This window comes from Dichomitus squalens (assembly GCF_000275845.1).
Source record: "Dichomitus squalens LYAD-421 SS1 unplaced genomic scaffold DICSQscaffold_76, whole genome shotgun sequence".
NCBI lineage: Eukaryota > Fungi > Basidiomycota > Agaricomycetes > Polyporales > Polyporaceae > Dichomitus > Dichomitus squalens.
Window position 1 is genome coordinate 30,406 of NW_006766958.1, and position 20,685 is coordinate 51,090.

The 20,685-nt window shown below is 55.0% G+C and overlaps 5 protein-coding genes and 1 non-coding gene across 6 annotated transcripts; 5 read left to right on the plus strand and 1 right to left on the minus strand.

Annotated features, from left to right (window-relative positions):
• Positions 1–2,158: 2,158 nt before the first annotated feature.
• Positions 2,159–7,704, plus strand: DICSQDRAFT_163888 (uncharacterized protein; the record flags this gene model as incomplete). Its single annotated transcript, XM_007370780.1, has 13 exons — positions 2,159–2,177; positions 2,261–2,315; positions 2,371–2,382; positions 2,855–3,460; positions 3,526–4,024; positions 4,150–4,159; positions 4,528–4,586; positions 4,888–5,085; positions 5,137–5,628; positions 5,956–6,091; positions 6,509–6,589; positions 6,656–6,873; positions 7,144–7,704. The coding sequence occupies 13 exons, from the start codon at positions 2,159–2,161 to the stop codon at positions 7,702–7,704; spliced, it is 2,946 nt and encodes a 981-aa protein (XP_007370842.1).
• Positions 7,705–8,229: 525 nt separating this feature from the next.
• Positions 8,230–11,257, plus strand: DICSQDRAFT_141260 (uncharacterized protein). Its single transcript, XM_007370781.1, has 4 exons — positions 8,230–8,471; positions 8,521–9,763; positions 9,817–10,025; positions 10,082–11,257. The coding sequence occupies exons 1-4, from the start codon at positions 8,313–8,315 to the stop codon at positions 10,895–10,897; spliced, it is 2,427 nt and encodes an 808-aa protein (XP_007370843.1). The 5' UTR covers positions 8,230–8,312; the 3' UTR covers positions 10,898–11,257.
• Positions 11,258–11,874: 617 nt separating this feature from the next.
• Positions 11,875–11,947, plus strand: DICSQDRAFT_t192. The gene has a single exon. It is a non-coding gene; the product is annotated as a tRNA-Phe (tRNA).
• An 893-nt stretch (positions 11,948–12,840) lies between these two features.
• Positions 12,841–15,889, plus strand: DICSQDRAFT_183828 (uncharacterized protein; the record flags this gene model as incomplete). The annotated part of the gene is made up of 5 exons (XM_007370782.1): positions 12,841–12,925; positions 12,977–12,999; positions 13,049–14,318; positions 14,375–14,583; positions 14,639–15,889. 5 exons carry the CDS (start codon positions 12,841–12,843, stop codon positions 15,470–15,472), a joined length of 2,421 nt encoding a protein of 806 aa, XP_007370844.1. The 3' UTR covers positions 15,473–15,889.
• Positions 15,890–17,998: 2,109 nt separating this feature from the next.
• DICSQDRAFT_174921 (uncharacterized protein) lies at positions 17,999–18,318 on the plus strand (the record flags this gene model as incomplete). The annotated part of the gene is made up of 2 exons (XM_007370783.1): positions 17,999–18,101; positions 18,155–18,318. 2 exons carry the CDS (start codon positions 17,999–18,001, stop codon positions 18,316–18,318), a joined length of 267 nt encoding a protein of 88 aa, XP_007370845.1.
• Positions 18,319–18,939: 621 nt separating this feature from the next.
• On the minus strand, positions 18,940–19,851 carry DICSQDRAFT_141262 (uncharacterized protein). Its single transcript, XM_007370784.1, has 2 exons — positions 19,575–19,851; positions 18,940–19,519 (listed from the first exon to the last, which is right to left on the minus strand). Exon 2 carries the CDS (start codon positions 19,159–19,161, stop codon positions 19,006–19,008), a length of 156 nt encoding a protein of 51 aa, XP_007370846.1. The 5' UTR covers positions 19,162–19,519; positions 19,575–19,851; the 3' UTR covers positions 18,940–19,005.
• Positions 19,852–20,685: the final 834 nt, after the last annotated feature.

Genomic DNA, 20,685 nt, shown 5'->3' on the forward strand with positions numbered 1-20,685 from the left:
TCCGTGACAGCATGAGCGTCGCGAGCTGGGACTGAGGAGCGACGCGAAAGCTTAACGATTTGAAAGATAGTGAGCTCCATGACTCGAGACGCGGAGTCGTCCCGCAAGGTTTTGAGTCCAATTGCCATCAGGCTTACAGTGGCAACCCCAGGTGGCCAGAGAAGCGTGTCGTGCCGAATCTGGTTCCGATTTGGGCGCATTGTGTACAATTATTCTCGGTCAACAAGCCTATAACGATCTGCCGACGTCTCCATCCACTTTCTGGACAGATTTTCTGGGCATAACAAACCTAGCATAGGACGAAAACGTCGATCTCGCTGCACCGCTGCCTGTGCGGCTGTGCTACAGGCGCTTGATCTGACCTTGAATCCAGGTAGGCAGACGCCCGGTAGGCGCGCGAGGAAATGAGCGAGCGACAAGAATTGAACACGCCTAGTGGAGAAGCTGGCAGGCCTTGTGCTGCGTGCGGCACATCCCTAACGTACGAAATCCATGCGCGCTTGCTTGCGTGGCACACGAAGAGCGGACCCGCATTTGTTGTGCCCATGTAGTTCCAATCCTGTATGCATGTCAAAAGATGGTCATTCTATGACATTACAAGGCGAGCTTCCTGTATGTAATGACATTGCCACCGGAGTTCCCGACGGCCTTGTTATCGCCTCGCCCTGCCCAAGGTTTGGAATGGCGAGCTTATGCGTTCCAATTCCCTGCTTGGCAATTTTGGCGTTACCATTCCTGCCACGCATGGCATTGCCGCTGGCACGGTTTCGCACATTTGCTGATGGCCCTAGCAGACCAGGATGACTCTGTGCGCATTGCCGTGCGCGCTCTCGTGGACATACGCAATAGCACTCAGCACCATTCTCCCTCGACTTGTACGTGCGCCATCTATGAGGCTTCATCTTCTATCCGAACTGACCCGCCGGTCCCTCAAACAGATGGCCATCGTCAACGATCACAATCTCGTCCAGAGAGATTGACCTGCACCTCTCATCAACACCCTACACCAGCGAATGCGACAAAAAGGGTCATCACACCACTGCCGCCTTGTTTTGAAGTACATTCGTACCCAAGACGGGACAGCCCGTCTGGGCCGACAGATCGAGAGACGAGCAACAAGCGACAGCGGACGTCTGGACCCGAGCGCAACGTTTCTCTGTCAGCTCGCCTGCACCCGTCGACGCGTCGCACGCGCAGACCAACTTGAGCGCGTGCGCATCCCGCGTGTGTGATGCCGTACAGACGCGATCACCAAAACGCCCTGTGCGGGGACCTCGTCGCTGTGGCCCCTTCGTCTCTCCACCGCCCGACATGGCTCTTCGCCATCCGACACTAGCGTTGCCCTTCCACCAGACAGCCACATCATAACGCAACAGGTTGCAAACCACAAGTTCGTGCTCGAGTCGATATCCAGGCAGCTCTTGAGCCCTCTCTGGCTCGCGGACGATTGCATACCCACCGCGTGGTGACTAGAAGGAGAGGCACACACGAACGCGATGTCCGAGATTACGCCACCCCGACAGACAGCGTCGGCGACTGACAAGCGACAGTGAACGTATATATGGGACCGAGTGCAATGGCTCCTCTTCCCATGTGTCTGCACACTTTGAGCCTGTCTGCGCGATGCGGCGGGGCGTGCCTCTGGAGTTCGTGAAGTTACGTTGCTCACGAGAAGGACTACATCAGTTGCAAACATCCCTCCTTGTGCCGAATAGGGTGTCGGTCAGATCCCAGGTGTGTGCGGTGTGAGCCTGTCTTCCCTCCAATCGTACACTCCTTCTCCTTCTCTGAGTATCATTCTCCACTGCCCTGCATCGATCCATATAGTAATACACTTACGTCCGTCGTTCATTCTACTTTGTTACCTCCATCTATCTCGTCCTGGTTGCTATGCACGTCAGGTGAACTCGGAGCGCGCGATGCGATCAATCGCCCATTGTAGCAATCCATACGTATACACCAGGCTAGACATCTCTTACATCTTTACCATCGCATTCTCATCGTGAAAGGCATGATCTGCTGCATCACGGCACCGTGTATATGATGGAGTCGATCGACTGACTCCTGGCCCCCCCCCCTGCTCGGTGTTACCGCTCTCTTTTTCAGAGGCCGCCATTACGCTCGTTACCTTCTCAGCTTTGTACCCTGTACTCTTGCCATGTCTCCTCGTCCACAAAGTCCGTCCCCCCGGGCCGTGTTTGGTACTACAGACTTCGCAGCTGACTTCTCTCAGTCATATCACTCCTGCCGATCCCTATAGTCGTCCCTTCGCCTTCGTCTTCGCCTTCGTCTTCTCCTTCGTCTGCACCTTCGTCGTACGTATGTCCACCTCAGTGCGGACTAGCATACCATCCTAATCGCTCTTCATAGGTCCTCCGAAGGGTAAGCTCTCTGTCTTCGGCTTGTCCTCCCTTGCACCATTCGGATATTCAGTTCGTTGAACGCGCGCATGGCGTGTTCCTTCGAGTCGTGTGCAGATCAGATGGCCGTCGACGCGTCGACGTTTGTTTGCCCGAATATGCAACGCCATCGGCCCGGGCCAGCGCCGATTTGGGACTGACCACGTCTACCACCACGACCGAGTGAGACATGCCTGATTTCCTGTTGAAAGCTTACCAATAGAGACTAAGAGGACAGGTTGTGCACCCTTCACAGTCTGAGAAATTATCGAGAGCGATAGTTTGTCCTCAGGCATGATGCACCTCCGCGCTCATCCGTGCCAGGACGCAGAGCAAACACGCGTAAATAGTCACGACGTGCTGGCACGTGCCAGTGAACGACTGCAATTCGACATGCAAACGGCTGTGACTAGAGTGTCATTGCGGTATCGCTAACCATCCTTTCCTCAATTCAGGTTCCTCCAAAACACCGCGGCGGTCGCCGCCGTCTCTGCTGTCTTTAGTCTCATCGGCCTTGTGCTCTTCATCGCCGTCGTCATCGATGTCATCCGCTGGCTTCGGCGTGCCAAGAAGTCTGGCCGCGAGGTCGCCAAAGCCGCCGTGAAGGCTGCCCGGCCTGCTCCAGCCTTCGCTGGCGGCGACTACCTTCTTGGAAGAGGAGGTCCGCGAGGCGGCACGCTCCCGGTGGCCCCCGGGTACTCGGACAACACTCACGGTGGCACCTCCGCTCGATCTCCGTTGGCTCGCAGAGGCGGCGCAGCTGGTGAAAACGCTGGTATTAGTGTTATGGAGTCGAACAGGACGCGTAGTGTGGGTGGCGCGAACCAGACCGTGCCTTCTAACGTGTTTGCTGTGCCGCGTCCACCGAGGCTGAACCCATATCACGACCCTGCGAGTGTCTACGGCCAGCAGACCATGTATTTCAGCCAGCGCGGGTTGCTCGATACCGCGGCATCGGACGCTACTGGTCTCGGTGCTAGTGGTGCTACATCCGGATACTCCCAGGACGGTGGCAACGTCGGACCTTCTGCTCAGGAACATCATCCTCCTTCGACCATATGGTGCGTACGATGAGTTTCGATGAAGCTAGCAACTGACGTTCCTGAACCGGTGGCAATGCGACCAGGATTGAGTCGAGGACTCAGCCTCCGCAAGCAAGTGCTGCAGCGCCTACTCCTTCCCCCTCCGACTACACAGACAACCTGTCTATATCCTCGTGCACAATCCCGCCTTCGTATCACACGCATTACCCAAACCCGGCACCTCCCTCGTACCTTGCCCCCCCACCTAGTTCAAACTACGGCTCCATGCAAGAGCCCCGCGCACCACCATCTGCCTTCAGAGTCAATAGAGCTCGTTTACGGATTCCGTCCTCTCGAACATCGTCCTGGATCCCCCAATCAATTCCTAGGCAGTCGCGTCCGCCCCCGTTGCCCACTACTGGTCGAGAAGGCCGATTTGCTGACATTCAAGAACGAGAAGGAATGCAGCGAGCTAGCCAGGCAGTAGATGGCGGCGTTCGTCTAGCCGGTGGGGCTTCGGACACTGTCAGGGTCGTAGGAGACGAGTGGGATTATCATATCAGTGGGCTTGATGTGATGCTGCTTCCGGACTACGGCGAAGATGTATAGTATGGGAGAGGGGAGAGAGTGGGACTACGCAAGCGCGGGTGTGTCGCGCGGACTAGCAGAATCGGCAGTGAGTCGGGGGTATCAGATGTCTACATACAATGTGGGAACGACTCTACTAGTTTCAAAGAGGTAAGGGCTTAAGCATCCAGTTCGACTGACCTAACGGATGCGCCCAGAAAACATTCTGCGGCGAGTTCTTTGGGTTTGTGAGCTGATGGACTTCCCCCGTCTGATTCGCGTGATCCGTGATTCTCAGTCGGGGACAATCTCTCCCCCATGATGATCGCGGACGTGGTTTATGTTATGCTTTTATTGTATCCGAAAGTATTTCGATGACGTACTACCGAGGGCCTGCACGCTGAGTCAAGCAGTCTCATCACAGACCTGCCGCACCTGTGGCCACTCCACCGGCCATCCTCCTCCAGGGTGAGCGCATGCTCTAGTACATTCGTGGTTGATTGATCATTGCAACGTGAATGTCTTTCGGGTCGCTCTAGGCTGTTCACAAGGGCACAACTCGAGTCATTCCAACTTTGAGGCCGCGCGGCTGAGTGAGGTAAGCTGTGATGTGCATTGGCCGTATCGGTTAACTAGGCTGATCTTTCATTGTTCTCCCCAAATACACTAATCGCAGCCTCGCTTGCCAATTATGGATTGCGCGAAGTCACATCCCACATTCCAACGTTCTCCTTCAACGCGAGGGACCGTGGTTGCGTTAGGCAGACCCCTCTTTCATCCGACCAACCATGTCCCGTCGTCGACGCCGCGGTGTAAAGCATACTCCTGCAATTCTACGCAATGTCCGAAGTCTCGTCAAATGCACGGGAAAACTGACACTTCCTCACTATCGTGCCCAGTCCGTTATTGACACAGCGGATCGCGTTGCGGGAACAGATGACGTCCAAGAGTTTCTCGACGAGTTCCTTCCCTATGATGTTCCTCAGAAACGCAAACTCAGGACTCCCAAACGACCCAAGGTTAAACTCGCCAACCACCCGTTCCGCACTCTCGAGAAAGCCGACTTGATGTCTGAGGACAAAGTGGTTAGGCTATTCGTGAGTGTCCCTGTTCACCGTTCTCATCTCGGTGTCTCACGCAGCCAACAGGCTGCTGCTGTCAAGGAACACAATCTCGCCCCTGGCTTAGGCATGGCTCGCTGCCAGCACAAGCCTGACAAGTCACCGAAGAGGAGGCGACGAAAGGGAGAGGAGCCGGCGGAGCCTCCGAAGGTTGACACACTGCGGCAGAAGGTCGACGCCGCATTCTATCGCGCTGGTCTCGTTCCGAAGGATCAACGACCTCATTGGGCTGACCAGATTGTTCCCGTGGAGTTTAAGAGTGGCCAGCGTGGTAGCGCCGCGGACCCTTTTGCATCCAACGCGGACCACGATGCTCAGGGGCAAGCGCAGGACGCAGTGGCTTTCGACGAGCAAGACGACGAAGACGTCCCAGAGCTTGAGGAGCTTGAGGAGGATGAAGACGAGGATGAAGAAGAAGACGAGGATTCCGAGTCGGACGAGGACGAGGACGATGACACGGTGGAGGGTGAGGCTCAGACGGCAAAGCAGCCTGCACCTCAGGACACTCCTGCCAAGGACGTCTTCGGGCAGATCACTACCTACGCCGAGCTAGTTCAAGCTATACAACATCGAACCGCCGTCTTCATGCTCCTTGTCATTGGCCGACGTTTTCGCATCCTCCGCTGGGATAGGGCCGGGGTCATAGTCACGCCTTCCGTCGACTACTATGAGGATCCCAATGGTCTATGCGAGTTCCTGTGGCGCATCTCCCATGTATCTGACACCACACTCGGCTTTGACCCTACTGCAATTCGTCTCTCACCCTCCCATCCCGAGTGGCGCAAAATGGATGAATACGCTTTGCCACTCAAGACGGACGTCTGCAGCACATCCCGCGTCCTACAGCCTGGCGAGCTTGAGCCACCCGACCCTGGATCAGAAGGACCTCAACTCGTCTTTGACTATGTCCGGAAGATGTTCGCAGAGTCCATTGTCGATCCGCGGTGGCCACGATACAAGTTGAGCGTAGGCGAGGGCACTGGTCAGCGTAACTTCCTCGTCGGGAAACCTTCATTCTGCGCAAGTGGCGCGGTTGGGCGTGGCACTCGCGGATACACTGCCATAGACCTCAACACCGGTGGATTCGTTTGGCTGAAGGATTCCTGGAGGGTCGCGTATGAGAAGGTTGAGCAGGAAGGCGTCATCCTTTCCCGTATCAACGCCGTCTCTGGGATAGACGACGTCCCGACGCTAGTCTGTCATGGGGACATCCTCCACCAGAGGACGCTTACGGCAGATTGGTGGGAAACCAAGAACGCTGCACCATCTGCGAGGCCACGCGGAGTAAAGCGCAAACGAGACGACGAGTCCGAGCCCTCTGCGGACCCCGGGCCTGCTCAAGGCGTGTCTGACTTTCGACATGACTGCCCTCTCCTTCAGCACCAACACTATCGCGTAGTAGTTAAGGAGGTGGGAATGCCACTCAAGAAGTTTCAGACGGCAATTCAACTCGTGAGTTTGCTCCTGGATTGTCTCGTCAGTGAGTTTCATCTCGCTATGTATTATGCTATGAAAGGCGGCCTGACATCCCTTGAACGCCCTGCAGCGCATGAATCAGTGGCTACACACCCTGACCTTCGCATCCTCCATCGGGATATCAGCGATAGTAACATCGTCATCGTGCCAAAGGTCCTTCCATTTGGGGCAAAGAACATCAGTGGGCGCACTCTCAACTGGACTGGGATTTTGACAGATTGGGAGATGTCAAAACCCATTGACCTTGACTCTCCGGATGCTCATGCTGCACGCCAACCTCATCGATCGGTAAGCCTCGTAGTCGCTTTGTCACTCCAGGAGACCCTGACTGAATTTCTGATCGCGCAGGGGAACTGGCAGTTCAGGTCTGTCAACCTCATAAACAACTGCACGGGAACCGAAATCCCGGACGAGTTGGAGTCGATCCTCCTCATACTCATATACTATTGCATCCGCTATCTCCAATCGAGCATCAAACATGACCGTTCCGTGGCAATCATTCTCGACGAGATATACGATTGCTTCATTCTACATGAAGGTACCATTGCGTGTGGTGAGCGCAAGGACACGATCATTACCAAAGGGAAGCTCTCGTATTACGTGCCGAGGAGGGGGCTCGTGAAGATCACCTTCAACGGAACTCCTCTAGACAAGCTACTGCACGAATGCCTCACCTCATTCGCTGCGTATTACAAGGTCATGGAATATGATACTCGAGATGCAGCCCATTCCGAGTCCCCACCACCTGAAGTGGACACAGAAGAGCCCGTACTGATCGTCAACGGTGTTCCTCTAGTTTATACGCTCGGAAAGCACGGCATGTTGGATGACGATGCTGGCAGCGCAGAGTCCCGGTCAGCGCCAGTTAGTCCTCGATCTGACTCTTCAGCAGGGTCTGCAGGCTCAAAGCCCGAGAAGCCAACCAAGGAAGAAAGGGATCAGGCTGAGAATGTCTGGGAGCACCGCTGGATGCGTCAAACCTTTCTGAAATATATGCACCAGGCCGGATGGGCGACGGTACACAGGGTCAAGGACCGTGTACCCAAGAACTGGACATCTCCTCATTCGCCTATACCTGTCGATTTGTCTCCTGGTCAACTGGATAACGACGTGGCATAGTTTTCTAGTTACGTACGAACGCTTCTTGGTTCTTTGTATCTGCTTCGAGATAGTCTCCGAGTCAGATCACACATAGTGGGAATGGTACCGTAGTCAAACAACATCGAGCTTCTTGTATCTTACTATCGTGACATGTTGTGTATGCCCACATTACTCATGGTGCCGAATAGTAACGGAATTCAGACTGATGGAATGATGATACAAGTTCTCGACGAATTCACGATCAGCACGCGGCCTTTGACTCCGGGCCAGCCGGCGTCACAACTGCCATGGAACAATATTATAGTGGATGGTGTTAGCATCATCCGCTCGCACTGACGCAAAGTGCTACCAATTGTTCATGGTATTTCTATGTGGTGATAACCCGGTAATACCCGCTAGCTCTATGTTGTTCGAACCACCCGGAGGAGTGCCAGCGTCTGAGCCGTCGGAGTTAGCCGAGCCAACGCCACCAAAAGGGGAAGAGACGCGCACGTTCAAGTTGACTTTCGACTATTGTCTCCTTACCCTTTGTACCTTCGTCCATCATCCTCTCTCTCTCAACCTATATTCTCTGTGTCTTGAGCATATCGTCCTAGCCACAAGTGCCACACTCTTCGGTGTACTCGATGGCCCCTTCCGCTGTTCTTCTCTCCGCCGAGGAGTTCTGCAGCGAGTTCCTCCCGCAACCACGCGATTCCTCCGACTGCAGTACAGCAACATCAAACCCATTCGATGCTTTACGAAATGTGAACAAGATGAACGAGAACGACATTTCAGAGCTGATCGTGAGTTTTCTTATCCCGTTCTCCATGGCTCAACTCATTCGTAGAGTAGGTGGCAGCGGTCAACGACAATGGCCTCGTTTCCGGTGCCACGGCTCTAAGATATCATCCCTCTCCTGACTGCGAGTATGGAAATGGGACACAGCTGTCCACAGCACTCTTCCGCACCGGTGCTTCGCCAACAGTAGAACACCCACACTGGGCCGACCAGAGTGTACCCATCCACGTGCAAGCCCACCGCAACGGCATCGATCCTTTCGATGCTGCCGCACCTCAAGATGACTATGGCGCACTTGAGCGTTCTCGGACGGAGGTCCTCGACGGTATCTCTGACATCGCTGAGATCCTCTTCGCTGCCCAGCAACGCGTCTTCCTCTTCATGCTATTCTTCGTCGGACGCAGGTTCCGCGTCCTGCGTTGGGATCGTGCCGGGGTGATCACTACGCCCGCTAACGACTACTACGAAAACCCTCATGTCCTGTGCGACGTTCTCTGGCGCATCGGAAAGCTTGACGAGAGCGGGCTTGGCTTCGATCCCAGCGCCACTCGTGTCCTTCCTGGTGACATCGACTTCACGCGAATGGACTTCGCTGGCCTTAAGACGGACACCGACCTGAGCGACCCAGAACGTCGACTTGACGAGTCTGAGGTTCGTGACCACCCCGTTTTCGAATACGTTCGGTCGTTGTTCAGGACTTCGCTCTCCGACGACTGGCCGCGATACAAGCTCCAGGTGAGCGATGGGAAGAGATCTCGCGCATACCTCGTAGGGAAGCCTACCTTTCGTGCTTCCGAATTATTGGGTCGTGGCACGCGTGGCTACGTGGCCTACGAATGCGAGACGGGTCGTTTCGTGTGGCTCAAGGACGTGTGGCGCGCGTCGTACATGCTCAGTAAGACCGAAGGCGAGGTCCTTTGGAAGCTCAACGCTGCCGGGGTGTCTCATGTGCCCACTCTCGTCTGTGATGGCGACGTGCACGATCAAGCTACGATCACTGCGGACTGGTGGGAGCGCATACAGGCTCGTTCTGACCCTCCCCATCCATCCTGTCCCTCGTCATCATCGGAACCACCTTTGGCCACGGCAGTCCATTCTTCATCGTCGGGTGGGAAGAAGCGAAAGAGGCGCCGGGCTGAAGCTGCGAACGCTGCCAAGGCTCGCGCAAAGTCTCTTCCAGACGGAATTCTCCGACCACACAGACACTATCGCGTTGTGGTGGAAGAGGTGTGCATGCCGCTCAAAAACTTTCGACATGGCCGTCAGCTTGTCGCTGTTGTGTATGACTGCCTGCGTGGTGAGTTCTGACATATAATTTGCTCTCATTTGTTCTGATCATTATATTTGCAGCACACCACGAAGCCGCTACAAATGCGGAGACTCGCCTTCTCCACTGCGATATCAGCGGGGGTAATATTCTGATATACCCAAAAATCGTACGGGTTCGGGAGAAGCAAATACCCACAGTCGTCTGGACAGGTGTCCTGACCGACTGGGAGTTGTCGAGATCATCGGATTCCCGTGAGGTGGCGTCGAAGGCTACGCAGGCGGACCGTATGGTGGGTTGCTCCTCTGCTCGTTACGCATCAGTCGACTCACGACAAAGCGCAATCAGGGAACCTACCAGTTCATGTCAGTGAATCTGCTTACACGCATCACCAAGCCCGTGGAGATCTCCGATGAGCTGGAGTCGTTCTTCCACGTCCTTGTCTACTACGCCGTGCGCTACCTCCGCTCGAATTGCCCCGACGTCTCTTTCTGGATAGAAGACTACTTTCACAGATACGCAGGTCCAGAGCGCATGCTCACATGCGGCCAGAAGTCGTATACGGTGGAGGTGGCTGGTTGGCTTCGGATCCGATCCCCGCTGAGCGCATTGGTTTTCCGCAGCCCCATGGACGACGTTCTTTCTGACATTCTGCACAGCTTGTGGGCTCATTACAAGATCATGGAGTACGAAGCTGCCCAAGCTTTCCCCCCTCCTCCCCATCCCAACACTCCTCCGCAGCCACTATCCCTTCTTGATGAGCTCATATACATTGCCAAGTATGACAAATTCGACACTGGCAGTGACCCTGAGCAGGTCGCAAAATGGGAAGCTCAATCTCAGGCTTGTCTTGTTGACGAGGGACCTACTCCTAAGGAACGGGAGCTCGCGAAGCAGGTCGCGGATCACAAGTTCATGCTCGATCGCCTTGCGAGAGCGCTCCGGGATCCAAGGTGGCGAGGCAACGATCGTATACCCACATCCCATGACCGGAAGCCGTCGTCGGCCGATGCTAGCGCGAATGGAGATGCGTCGCCGAGGAGCTCGAAGCGACAGCGAATGTCCGGATGTGAGCGCAACGTGTCATTACCCGCTCGCCTGCACCCATCGACTTCGCGCGCGCGACCTCAAGCCCGTACTCACCCTCTCCGTGCGCGAAAATGATATCGCTCCCGAGGACTTCATATGCTATTCCTCCGCGTCAACATATATTAATCGTCGACCGTCACATCCTGCTCCTCCGTCCTTCCGCCCGCTCTCCGTCTTTCGTCGACGCATCTCTTTCCTAATCCATACGTGTACGCCATCACCGCTTGCTGTACCTTCGTCTGCGTCGCCACCATTCGGTATCGCTTTCGGGAACCCACTCCCTCTACCTTTGCTTATCGGACATGTGATGGGAGGCTATCATCGCAATTGACTTATTCGCCGTCTATATAGCAGTAGTGTATCATACCGCCATTGTACTTTGCTGTAGTTTGTAGAGTGATGAGACTGGCTCATTCTGAATATATTAGCAAGATTCTCAGATCAATCTTCTGCTGTGACTGTCCCGCGATGTGTCTGCAATGCTCCTCGGGAGCGTGGCGGGTAATGACGACTTCTCTTGTCGATAATGCGGTCACTATGACCTATTGCTATAGTAGACTCGGATCAATACTCGAAAGCGTCGCGCGAAGTATGAGGAGCAATTAGCGCGATGGCGATAATGGTGCCATCTTTGCAAGTGATGGCTAGCCGAGGAGGGCAGACTCACAGGGCTCACAATGTGACGGTTTATAGTACGGTCGTAGGAAGATATTCAAATGTTAGCGGGGCTGGCAGACTAAGAAAGTAGCAATGATGTTGTACTGTAGGCGCGAGCCGAGTACGCTGCTTGGATGGCCCACTGGAATGCCATTTATACGGTACACTAGCCCAAAACTCAAGCAAGGGATCGCACCGCCAATCGCGAATGACATCCGTCGAACACCTGCAAGTGCTAGTGTGATGACAGCAGACATTGAGGCATCTACATAGCAGAGTCCGTCTACATAGTACATACCTACCAATCGGACATGAACACAGGGGCCGGAGACAGTATACCCCGAGATGTCATCAATTTGCATCGATCTACTAATGCTGTGGCATCTCCATTATATGCCGGGATAGCTCAGCTGGGAGAGCAACAGACTGAAGTTCTGGAGGTCGCGTGTTCAATCCACGCTCCTGGCACTGCTTTTTGGGGCCGTTGTGAGACACTAATAGCCGCACAGAACTTACTGTCGGGACTACTGACATCGCGCCTACCTACTTACCGTTGTGCTAGGCAGCGAGGTCGTGGAGGCTCTACTGAGTGGTACTTTAGTCGCGTTTTTGTTATAAGTGGCTTCCGATTGACAACTTACTTGGTGTAGCAACGCAGGCGCCGGATAGTAACATCTTGATCTCGAAGACCCCTTCCTCTTATACCACCCTGATCCCACAAGCATCCACATGCTTTGCACTTGGACCTTCAAAAATGTGCTCTGTCCGCGATTAAGACCGAACATCCTGCTCACAAGCCCAACATACTCTATCCGAGCGCATTGCAGCGGCGTACGAGAGAGGCAAGGTCAGTCACAGACGATTTTCCACTCATCAGCTCCGCTGCCATCCTGAGTAAGTACATCTGTCTACTTAAACTCCTGCATAGCGTTGCGACCCCGCAGCTTGACACAAGCTACCGCGCACCTCTAAGATGATCCGGAAGATCTGTAGTTGGTGCGTCAGCCAGCCTACGCACCCCCGGATAAGGAAAATTGATGTATTGCGTATTGACCAGTTGCGCGGACCGGGCGGCAGTATCATTGTTCTCCTGATTTTCATAAATGCTAGCATTGGGCTCCGAGCGTTTATCGTAACCTACCATCCACTTCCTAACCATTCGACCACAACACCTCTTCATACCCAGATCGGCAAGCGGCCACGTGAGCGCTTTCAGATTGAACCTCATGCGAGCTCTTTCTCTGCTTTGTAACCACCGTTAAGCAGCTCTCCATCGCCGCTCTAGTATCGCCGACGTCTTGCCACCCTGAGCTCTCGCTTCATCTCCTGTCTCTCTCCACTTGATTTCCAACACATCCACGATGATGAACCACGCCGTCCATGTGGATATCGACGAGTTTCGACACGCGTTCCTTCCGACTTTCAGCCGCCCTACCCGTCTAAAGAGTGCGAATTGCAATCCATTCGCGGAACTTAAGGACGCTGAAGATATGATAGCCACCGAAATTTCTCCACTCTTCGTAAGTGTCGACACCACTATCCGTGGCGGAGCTGATTGTAAAGTTCCAGGTCCAGTCACTCGCCGGCACGTCCCATACTCCCGGCTCATCGATATCATTCTTTCAACCGGGTTCGTCGTCTTCCGCTAAGAATGAAGATGGTCTCAAAGCTGCCTTATTCCGAGGCAATTATACGACGCGCAGCAGACGACAACCTTGGTGGGCCGACCAGCGTATCCCAATTGAATTCAAGACCCCTTCACCAGGGATAGACCCTTTCGACGCTACGCCTTGCTACGATGAGTATGGTTCAACGGAGCGCCGCCGTCGACAGATATTCGACGACATCGCTGAAACTGTACACCTGCTCTTCGCTGCACAATATCGCGCCTTCGTCTTTACGCTCCTCATCATCGGCCGGCAATTCCGCCTTATCCGATGGGACCACGGAGGGGTAATCGTCACTCCTTCCATCGATTACTACCAGGAGTTTGGTGTTCTCTGTGACCTCTTGTGGCGACTCTCTCATCTAGACGATGTCGCTCTCGGATTTGATCCTAGTGCCACTCGAATACTTCCAGGCAAAGTCGACTACTTGAAGATGGATATGTACAGTGTTCCTGATCCCGGCGATATCGATCACAAAGGGGGTTCGCTTTTGGACTTCGGATCCGGCAGCACCCCTGTCTTCGAGTATGTGCGTTCGCTATTCAAGGCCTCGCTCACCGACGACTGGCCGCGCTACAAACTCGAGGTTCCAGACGGCAAGGGCGTTCGTCATGTCCTTATCGGCAAGCCTAGCTTCGTCTCTCAGGGGTTCTTCGGTCGCGGAACGCGCGGCTATGTTGCTCTCGATTGTGCGACCAATCGCTTCGTGTGGCTCAAGGACACTTGGCGGGCCTCCCTCCTGTTCACTGACACAGAGGGCGATATCCTCCATCAGCTCAACGAAGCCGGTATTGACAACGTCCCAACGCTCATATGTCATGGGGACATCTTGAATCAAGTTACCACTACGGCCGATTGGTGGGAGCGGCAGCGTTCTCGCTCGTCCTCTCCTGCGGTAGGTTCTCCCACGTCTTCCCACCCATCATCTCGTGGACCTGCTTCCAGTGCGCCCCTTGCCAATCGAAAACGAAAGAGAGCGGCGGTCCATATGAACGGGGACGAGACCACCGCTGCAGGGAAGCGATCGTCGACCGCGCACGCGCCCGCACACACGAACTGCCCTCTGCAACGGCATATGCACTATCGTGTTGCTTTCGAGGAGGTCTGTCTGCCACTCAAGAGATTTGTGAATGGCCACCAGCTAGGATCGGTCGTGTTGGATGGTATTCGCAGTGAGTCATCATGCGTATACGCAACCTTTCTCTCGTACTGACTTGTTCAATCGAAGCACATTATCAAGTCGCAACGCATCCGAAGATTGGACGGCTCCACCGGGACATCAGCAGCGGCAACCTACTCATACTGCCGAAAATAAAGCGCGGACCTCAAGGAAAGGCTCATTGGATCGCATGGCCCGGTGTTCTAAGTGACTGGGAGATGTCGAAGCCCATAGAGGGCCTCCATGAGATATCAAAGGCCGCTCAAGCGAGTCGTACGGTAAGTATTCGGATGTTACACTGGTATTTAGACTGTAGACTGATGATGGCTTTAGGGAACGTACCAGTTCATGTCCGTGAACCTGTTGCTGCGACCCTCGCAGTATAGTAGTGTCCCAGAAGAGCTCGAGTCGTTCTTTCACGTGCTGCTCTATCACGCAGTACGCCATCTCCGCTCTTCCTGTGACGACCCATGGTCGTGGATCGACCAATACTTCAACAATTACTCTGGCCCCAACCGTATGTACACGTGCGGAAAGAAGTCGATTGCAATCGAAGTCACCGGAGAGTTGGAAACGCTTCACCCGGAAATGCCTCTCCTTTTCGATAGTCCCCTCGACATCATCTTCACGGAAATGCTCACCCGGTTCAAGGCTCGATACGAGGTGTTGAATTACGATTTCTCGAAGGCGGCTTTGCCACCAGTCTCCCCCGCCATATCCGAACCTCCTGAGAGCCTTCCCTCTCCCTACCCAATATATATGCGACCACCCAGGGTACTTGACGAGGAAGACGCGAGGATTCAGGCTGAGATAGCTGCGGAACTCGCCAATTGGACGCCTCCGGACAATACGCCATCTGCGGAGGAACGCCGGCTGGCTAGCGAGCTCGCGGACCACGTCTTCGTGCTCGGTTTGTTCGAGCGAGTCCTACGTGATGCCGACTGGCCTGAAGACGATCGGTTGCCATCCCTTGAGAGCCCTCCTGCTGCGCCCGGGGCGAACGCTCCGGCACTGGGAGGGGATGTTCCGTGTATGCCCCCAAGGAAGCGGCAGAGGACTAGCCCCCCAGCCCGGAACGCTACTCTCCCTACCCGCCTTCACGCGTCGACGCGGCGGACACGCAGCCAGGCTCGTGCCGCTCTACCCAGGACCAGATCAAAGTCATGACTCGGAGGTCTTAGCCGAGTTTCGAGCGAGGTGGACAGCCTCGTCTTCGCGATCTACCTGTCGCCTTCCCCTCGGCCGTCGCGAGTCACAAGCTTCAGTTCCGTGCTCCATTGGTCCAGGAGTCCCACTGAATCTCGCCTGCTCGCGATCGCGGCACCTCTATTCTTATCGACCGGCCGTTCCACTTCGACTATCTCAGGCAGTCCGTCGGGGAGTCGGCCTCACAGGCATCGTTGGACAAGGACGCTTAATGCGTTTCTGTTCGGGTCTTCCTGCCTTCATATAAAATTTGCGCACCTTGTGCACCCTGTTGGATGCACTGTCCCTATGTCCATGGACGTCCACTTAGACTGCTTGATGTATACGAGCTCGTATGTAGCAGTGGGGCTGTCCAATAGGCGAATCAATCTGAAGGCTGCTGGGAATGAGAGACGTCACTTGATGTCTTGATATGAACTGACCTAGTCACGAACTTCGAGGACGCGGTGACAAAGCTCGAGGTTTCTGCCAGTAAGTGATGAGGCGAATACGCAAACCAGGCTGTACCACCAAAGTCACAATATGATAGGAGCGATGACCCAGAGAGCGGACAAGCTGCAAGTGTAGTCATAGAGCTGGCCGAGGATGATCGATGTCGTGGCCCATGGGCAAACTCGGAGTCAGATCATGATGCAACATTGGCGCGCTTGTGTCCCACGTCTTGCACTTGGCTCCCTCCATCTCGACATCTCCCTGCAAACTACAGACGACCGCCACTTCGACTGCTCAACGTGGTTAACATGTCCTCGTTGCTTGCCGACCCTCCCTCCCTCTCTGGCAGTCTCTGCTCTACCCCACCCAACTAGGCTTCGACAGTGTTATTTAGCGACGAGTGGCTTTGTTCACATGGTAGGTACAGGGGTGTTGGATGCGAGGTCCTCTTGAGGGAAACGAGACCCAGGAATCTGTTCTCGTACCGTGGGGGTATCACACTGGTGAGTCTACGCATCCTCCGTACGCTGTCAGCCAGCACCCCTTGCTCCCATGCGATTGTCTGTAATGCTCTATACTGGAAAGGAGTGCACTTGATTGACGTCGTTGCATGTTCCACGGCTTATCCTCTCCGTACGGACTAAGTCGAGCCGATCGAGATCAAGGTGAGTCCACCGTCTCCGCGAACACCTCTCGTGGCTGTTGCTACATCATCGTAGGCATTTCAATGCCTCGTCTCTGTCTCTGAATCCACGTCCTCGTCGCCCTGGTCAGTCGCCGATCACACGTCCCCTCTCCCAAGTAGCCTCATCCGCCACGGCGTACGGTATTGCTGGCCATTCATGCATCGTCAGGTAAGTTGGTAGAGTTCCATAATTGCGCACCCCGCACCTTGACCCAAGTGGGATCTGCACCTCCCATCCGGTTACCATCGGTGCAGATCGTCCTCCAGTCCAGGCTTGACGTTCTCCTGCAGCACGACGCAGTATCGCCCTCACTCCTATTCGTTGCAGTCCACGACGGCCGGGACGATGTTGGACTCGAAGGGTCCTACGTGCGAGTGTCGAAGCTCACTTCGACAATCGACCTCGTCCAACGGCACCCCAGCTATGTATTTCTGACAGGGCTCAGTCTCTTCGCAATCTGGCGAGCGCGGAGCGGATCTGACGGACGACGAGTTCAACGACTGGTACGACACTGAGCCCCGTACTGTTCCATACGGCAATCCTTGCGTTTTCCCGAACTACCAGCTGAATGGCCGTGGACGGCGTGCGGGTCGAGCCAGTCGCAACGTACGCCGTCGATTTCTGCGGCACGCGGCGCGAGCACAAGACGGGGCTTTATGCGTTTGCTCGGCTGCCTGCAGTGGATATATGTGCTGGGAGCGAGGTAGGCTTGCTGTCTGACTTCGTCGTGCGTATGACTCGTCTCCGTGTCACAGCGGTCCCGCATCTAAGGTGGACCCCCTTCCTCCTCTGGGCTCACGCGCATTTATTTCGCCATCCTCACGGTCGACAGAGCGGCGAGAACGCTCGCTTCCAAAGGTATTCGAGTATGTCCGCTCCTTTCTCAGGACCAGCGACTGGTAGCCATGGCGCTAGAAGATCGTTCATTGTCACTGACGAGTATAGATCGGCAACTTCGTCGTTGAATGGTATCCAGTTTCTGCTCTAAGCGCCCTGGGTCTTGCTGCGCAGCGTGCGAGGGCTGCCGACCGATCGCCTCGTGTGTCTCAAGGCCGTGTGGCATGCCTGATGCGTGTGATAGAAGATGGCAAGTGGCAGAGGTAAGGTTGTACGTGCCCTCAGCGTGACTGTCCATTCGAACGTTCGCGGTGCAATTGGTCCAGGCCAGGAAGAAGGGGCATCTTTCCCGGTGCGATCGGCGTCTTGTAGACTGCGTACTGCAATGCTTTAACCTCGCCCCTTGTGCTGCGGTAGCTTCTCATTGAATATGACCATGTTCGTGCTGGATTCCAGTGCTCCGTTTAAGACTGCATCCCTTTCGGCCACCCATCTCCCCAACCAGCCACCTCGACTCACTTGTACATCCATCATGCGCTTTCACCTCTCTACCCTCGCCATCGCTGCCACTAGCCTCCTCGCCGTCTTCCCGACGGTCACTGCTGGCCCTATCGCCTACGGCCTTTGCCAGACAGGTACGCTATCGACCCTGCGCAGCGTATAGCTCACGCTCACATCAACGCTATAGGATGCAACACCGTCACCGTTGCTTGCTACGCGGGCGCGGGCTTCACTTTTGGCACTGTAACCGCCGGCGCGGGGGTGCCGGCCGCCATTCTCGCCTGTAACGCTGCACTGGGTGTCTGTTCGTCCACTTGTGCGACCGTCGCGCTCTTCGCGCCGACCCCGTGAGGTGTCTGTTCTCGCGGTCTGCACGGTCGTGAATGCGCAAGGTAGCGTCTCTGTCTTCCATGTGTTCGCAAGGCTGTTGCGCTGACGCGTATATAGGCACAGATGAGCAGCGACTGCAATTTGGATTGTGTGAAGCCTGTTAGTATCTGTAGCTTATTTATGCGGTGTATATCAATAGTCATTATCTTTGTTTCGTCCGGCCAGATTTCCACTGAGGTGAGATTCAACCGCTAAAGATCGTACTGTCTGAACCCATTCCATCATGTCTCTCTTATGTAATTCTCAAGCTCACGCAACAGAAGAGTGATGCTCATCAATATCTGCCGAATCGCGCTGAAGGCGAAACGCCGATAATGGTAGAAGTAAGAGTCCCCAGCCACAGTGCTGACGGAGAGTTTCACAAGAGTACAGCGATGACACAAAGAGTGAACGAAATACAAGCGCAGTAATGCAGAGCTGGTCGAGGATGATGGCGGGCAAGCTCAGATCGTGAGGCAACACGGCGACATCAGGGCTCGGGGGCCGACATCGTGACAAAACTCATGGCCAGTCGAAGAAGGCGCGTATGCGTAAGGCGCTTGTTGTTCCCACGCGCACTTGCTTGTCTCCCTCCATCTCGACGTCTCATTTCAGACTGCAGACGGCTCGGCCGCTCGACGTGCTCATTACACTCCTGCTTATACTAGCTCATGAAAACGACGCACAGGTCACGGTGCCGGACTCCAGGTTCGCTAATGTGTCTTCGTCACTTTCCGATCCTCTCCGTTCTACCCATCTTGGATAGCCTCCGACAGCGGTACCCAGCGAGATGGCGAGCCTGGAGGCTGTAGGAGCGATGTTCATGAGGTTTCATCGCAGGCTAGGATATAAGACTGAGGTCTCGTTTCGTGGGGATACCACACTGGTGAGTTCGTTCTTCCTTGGTACGCTGTCGGCAAGCTAGCTTCGCTTGGATACGGCCACTGATGTAAAGATCAGTAGTATGAAATTGTTCTCTCTACATTTCCGGCCAAAACCCTTCATCCTGGAAGGACGGTTGGTACTCAAACGATGCCGTTGCATGTTCCATGGGCCAAGGCTCTCATACCATACCCCAGCGATAGTATCCTCGCCGTGCAAACTGGGTCAATCGGACCAAGATCGAGTTGAGTCCACTCTCCTCTCCCCCTCATTTTACACCTCTTGAGGTCGTTGCTACAATGTGGGTGTTCTGAGGCTTTGTGTCCGTGAACCCACATCCTCATCGCCTTGAACAGTCGCCGGTCTCATGCTATCTCCGGCGGCGCGTCGTAACTTCGGCCATTCATGCTATGTCAGATAAGCAGGTCGGCTTCCGTTCTTCAGCACACCGCACCTTGACCCAAATGGGATGTGCTTCTCCCGGTGCCATCAGTCCAGATCGTCCCCCAGCTCAAGCTTTACGCATGCTTGCAGCGTGTTATAGTACGGCCCACACGCCCGTTCGTTGGGATCCGTGGCGGCAGGAGCGATCTCGGACTCGCGGGGCTCATACTGCGAGGGTCGAGTGGCCACGTGCGGCTAATGACGCCGGTCTCGCGCTCCCGGCGCTTGTGACTTATAGCGTGGCACGTCGAGGACTTTGCGGAAGTCGACGGCGTTTGTCATTGTAAGATACTTAGCTAGCTATCCGTCTGCAGCCACTCAGAAAGTGGCTTCGCAGAACGTGGGGGTCGGTACGTGCCCAGTGCTGTACAATTGTCGAACTCGTCATGCGTTAAATTCGATGAGCGCTCGCCGAATACGAACAGTCTGAACCCTGTCGGAGATATTGCTGGAAACTGGAGTACGGTAGGATGAGTACAAGTTTTTATATGAGTGCGAGTGTCGAGGTGGGTTCTCAACTGCCTCGAGTCCATATATGCGCGCTAGATGCGAGAGATGCATGTTGTTTAGCTCCGTCGTGTGTAGCTCGTCTCCGCGTGACAGTATTCCCGGATCGATCGTGTTTCCGGCCAGTCATCTATGGTGACATCGACTTCACGCGCGTGCATTTTGCGGCCTCAGGACTTACACAGTCATGCGAAACGTCGACTTTCAGAGGTATTCGAGTATGTCCGCTCCTTGTTCAGGACTCACGACTGGCAGCGTTAGAAGGTCACTGACGGGCAAGGATCAGCGGCCCCTTCGTTGAACGGCACCCGACTTGCGCTCTCCGATCTCGCTGCGCGTGGCTTTTAGACGGCGTGCCGCGAACGTAGACCAGATGTTCATGAGCGGTACACAGGTACGTCCTGGGTCTGTTTCACTCGGATTGCCTCGGACGGCGGAGAGTGCTACCGACAGCCTGCAAATGACTCGGTTGAGACTCTTGTAGGCCCCTTGTCGTCTGTTATGCCGATTCTGATG

Coding starts and splice junctions, on each gene's coding strand:
- DICSQDRAFT_141260 (XM_007370781.1), top strand. CDS start 8,313: ATGGCCCCTTCCGCTGTTCTTCTCTCCGCCGAGGAGTTCTGCAGCGAG. Junction 9,764..9,816: donor TGTGTATGACTGCCTGCGTG/GTGAGTTCTGAC, acceptor TTATATTTGCAG/CACACCACGAAGCCGCTACA. Junction 10,026..10,081: donor CTACGCAGGCGGACCGTATG/GTGGGTTGCTCC, acceptor AAGCGCAATCAG/GGAACCTACCAGTTCATGTC.
- DICSQDRAFT_141262 (XM_007370784.1), bottom strand. CDS start 19,161: ATGAACATCGCTCCTACAGCCTCCAGGCTCGCCATCTCGCTGGGTACC.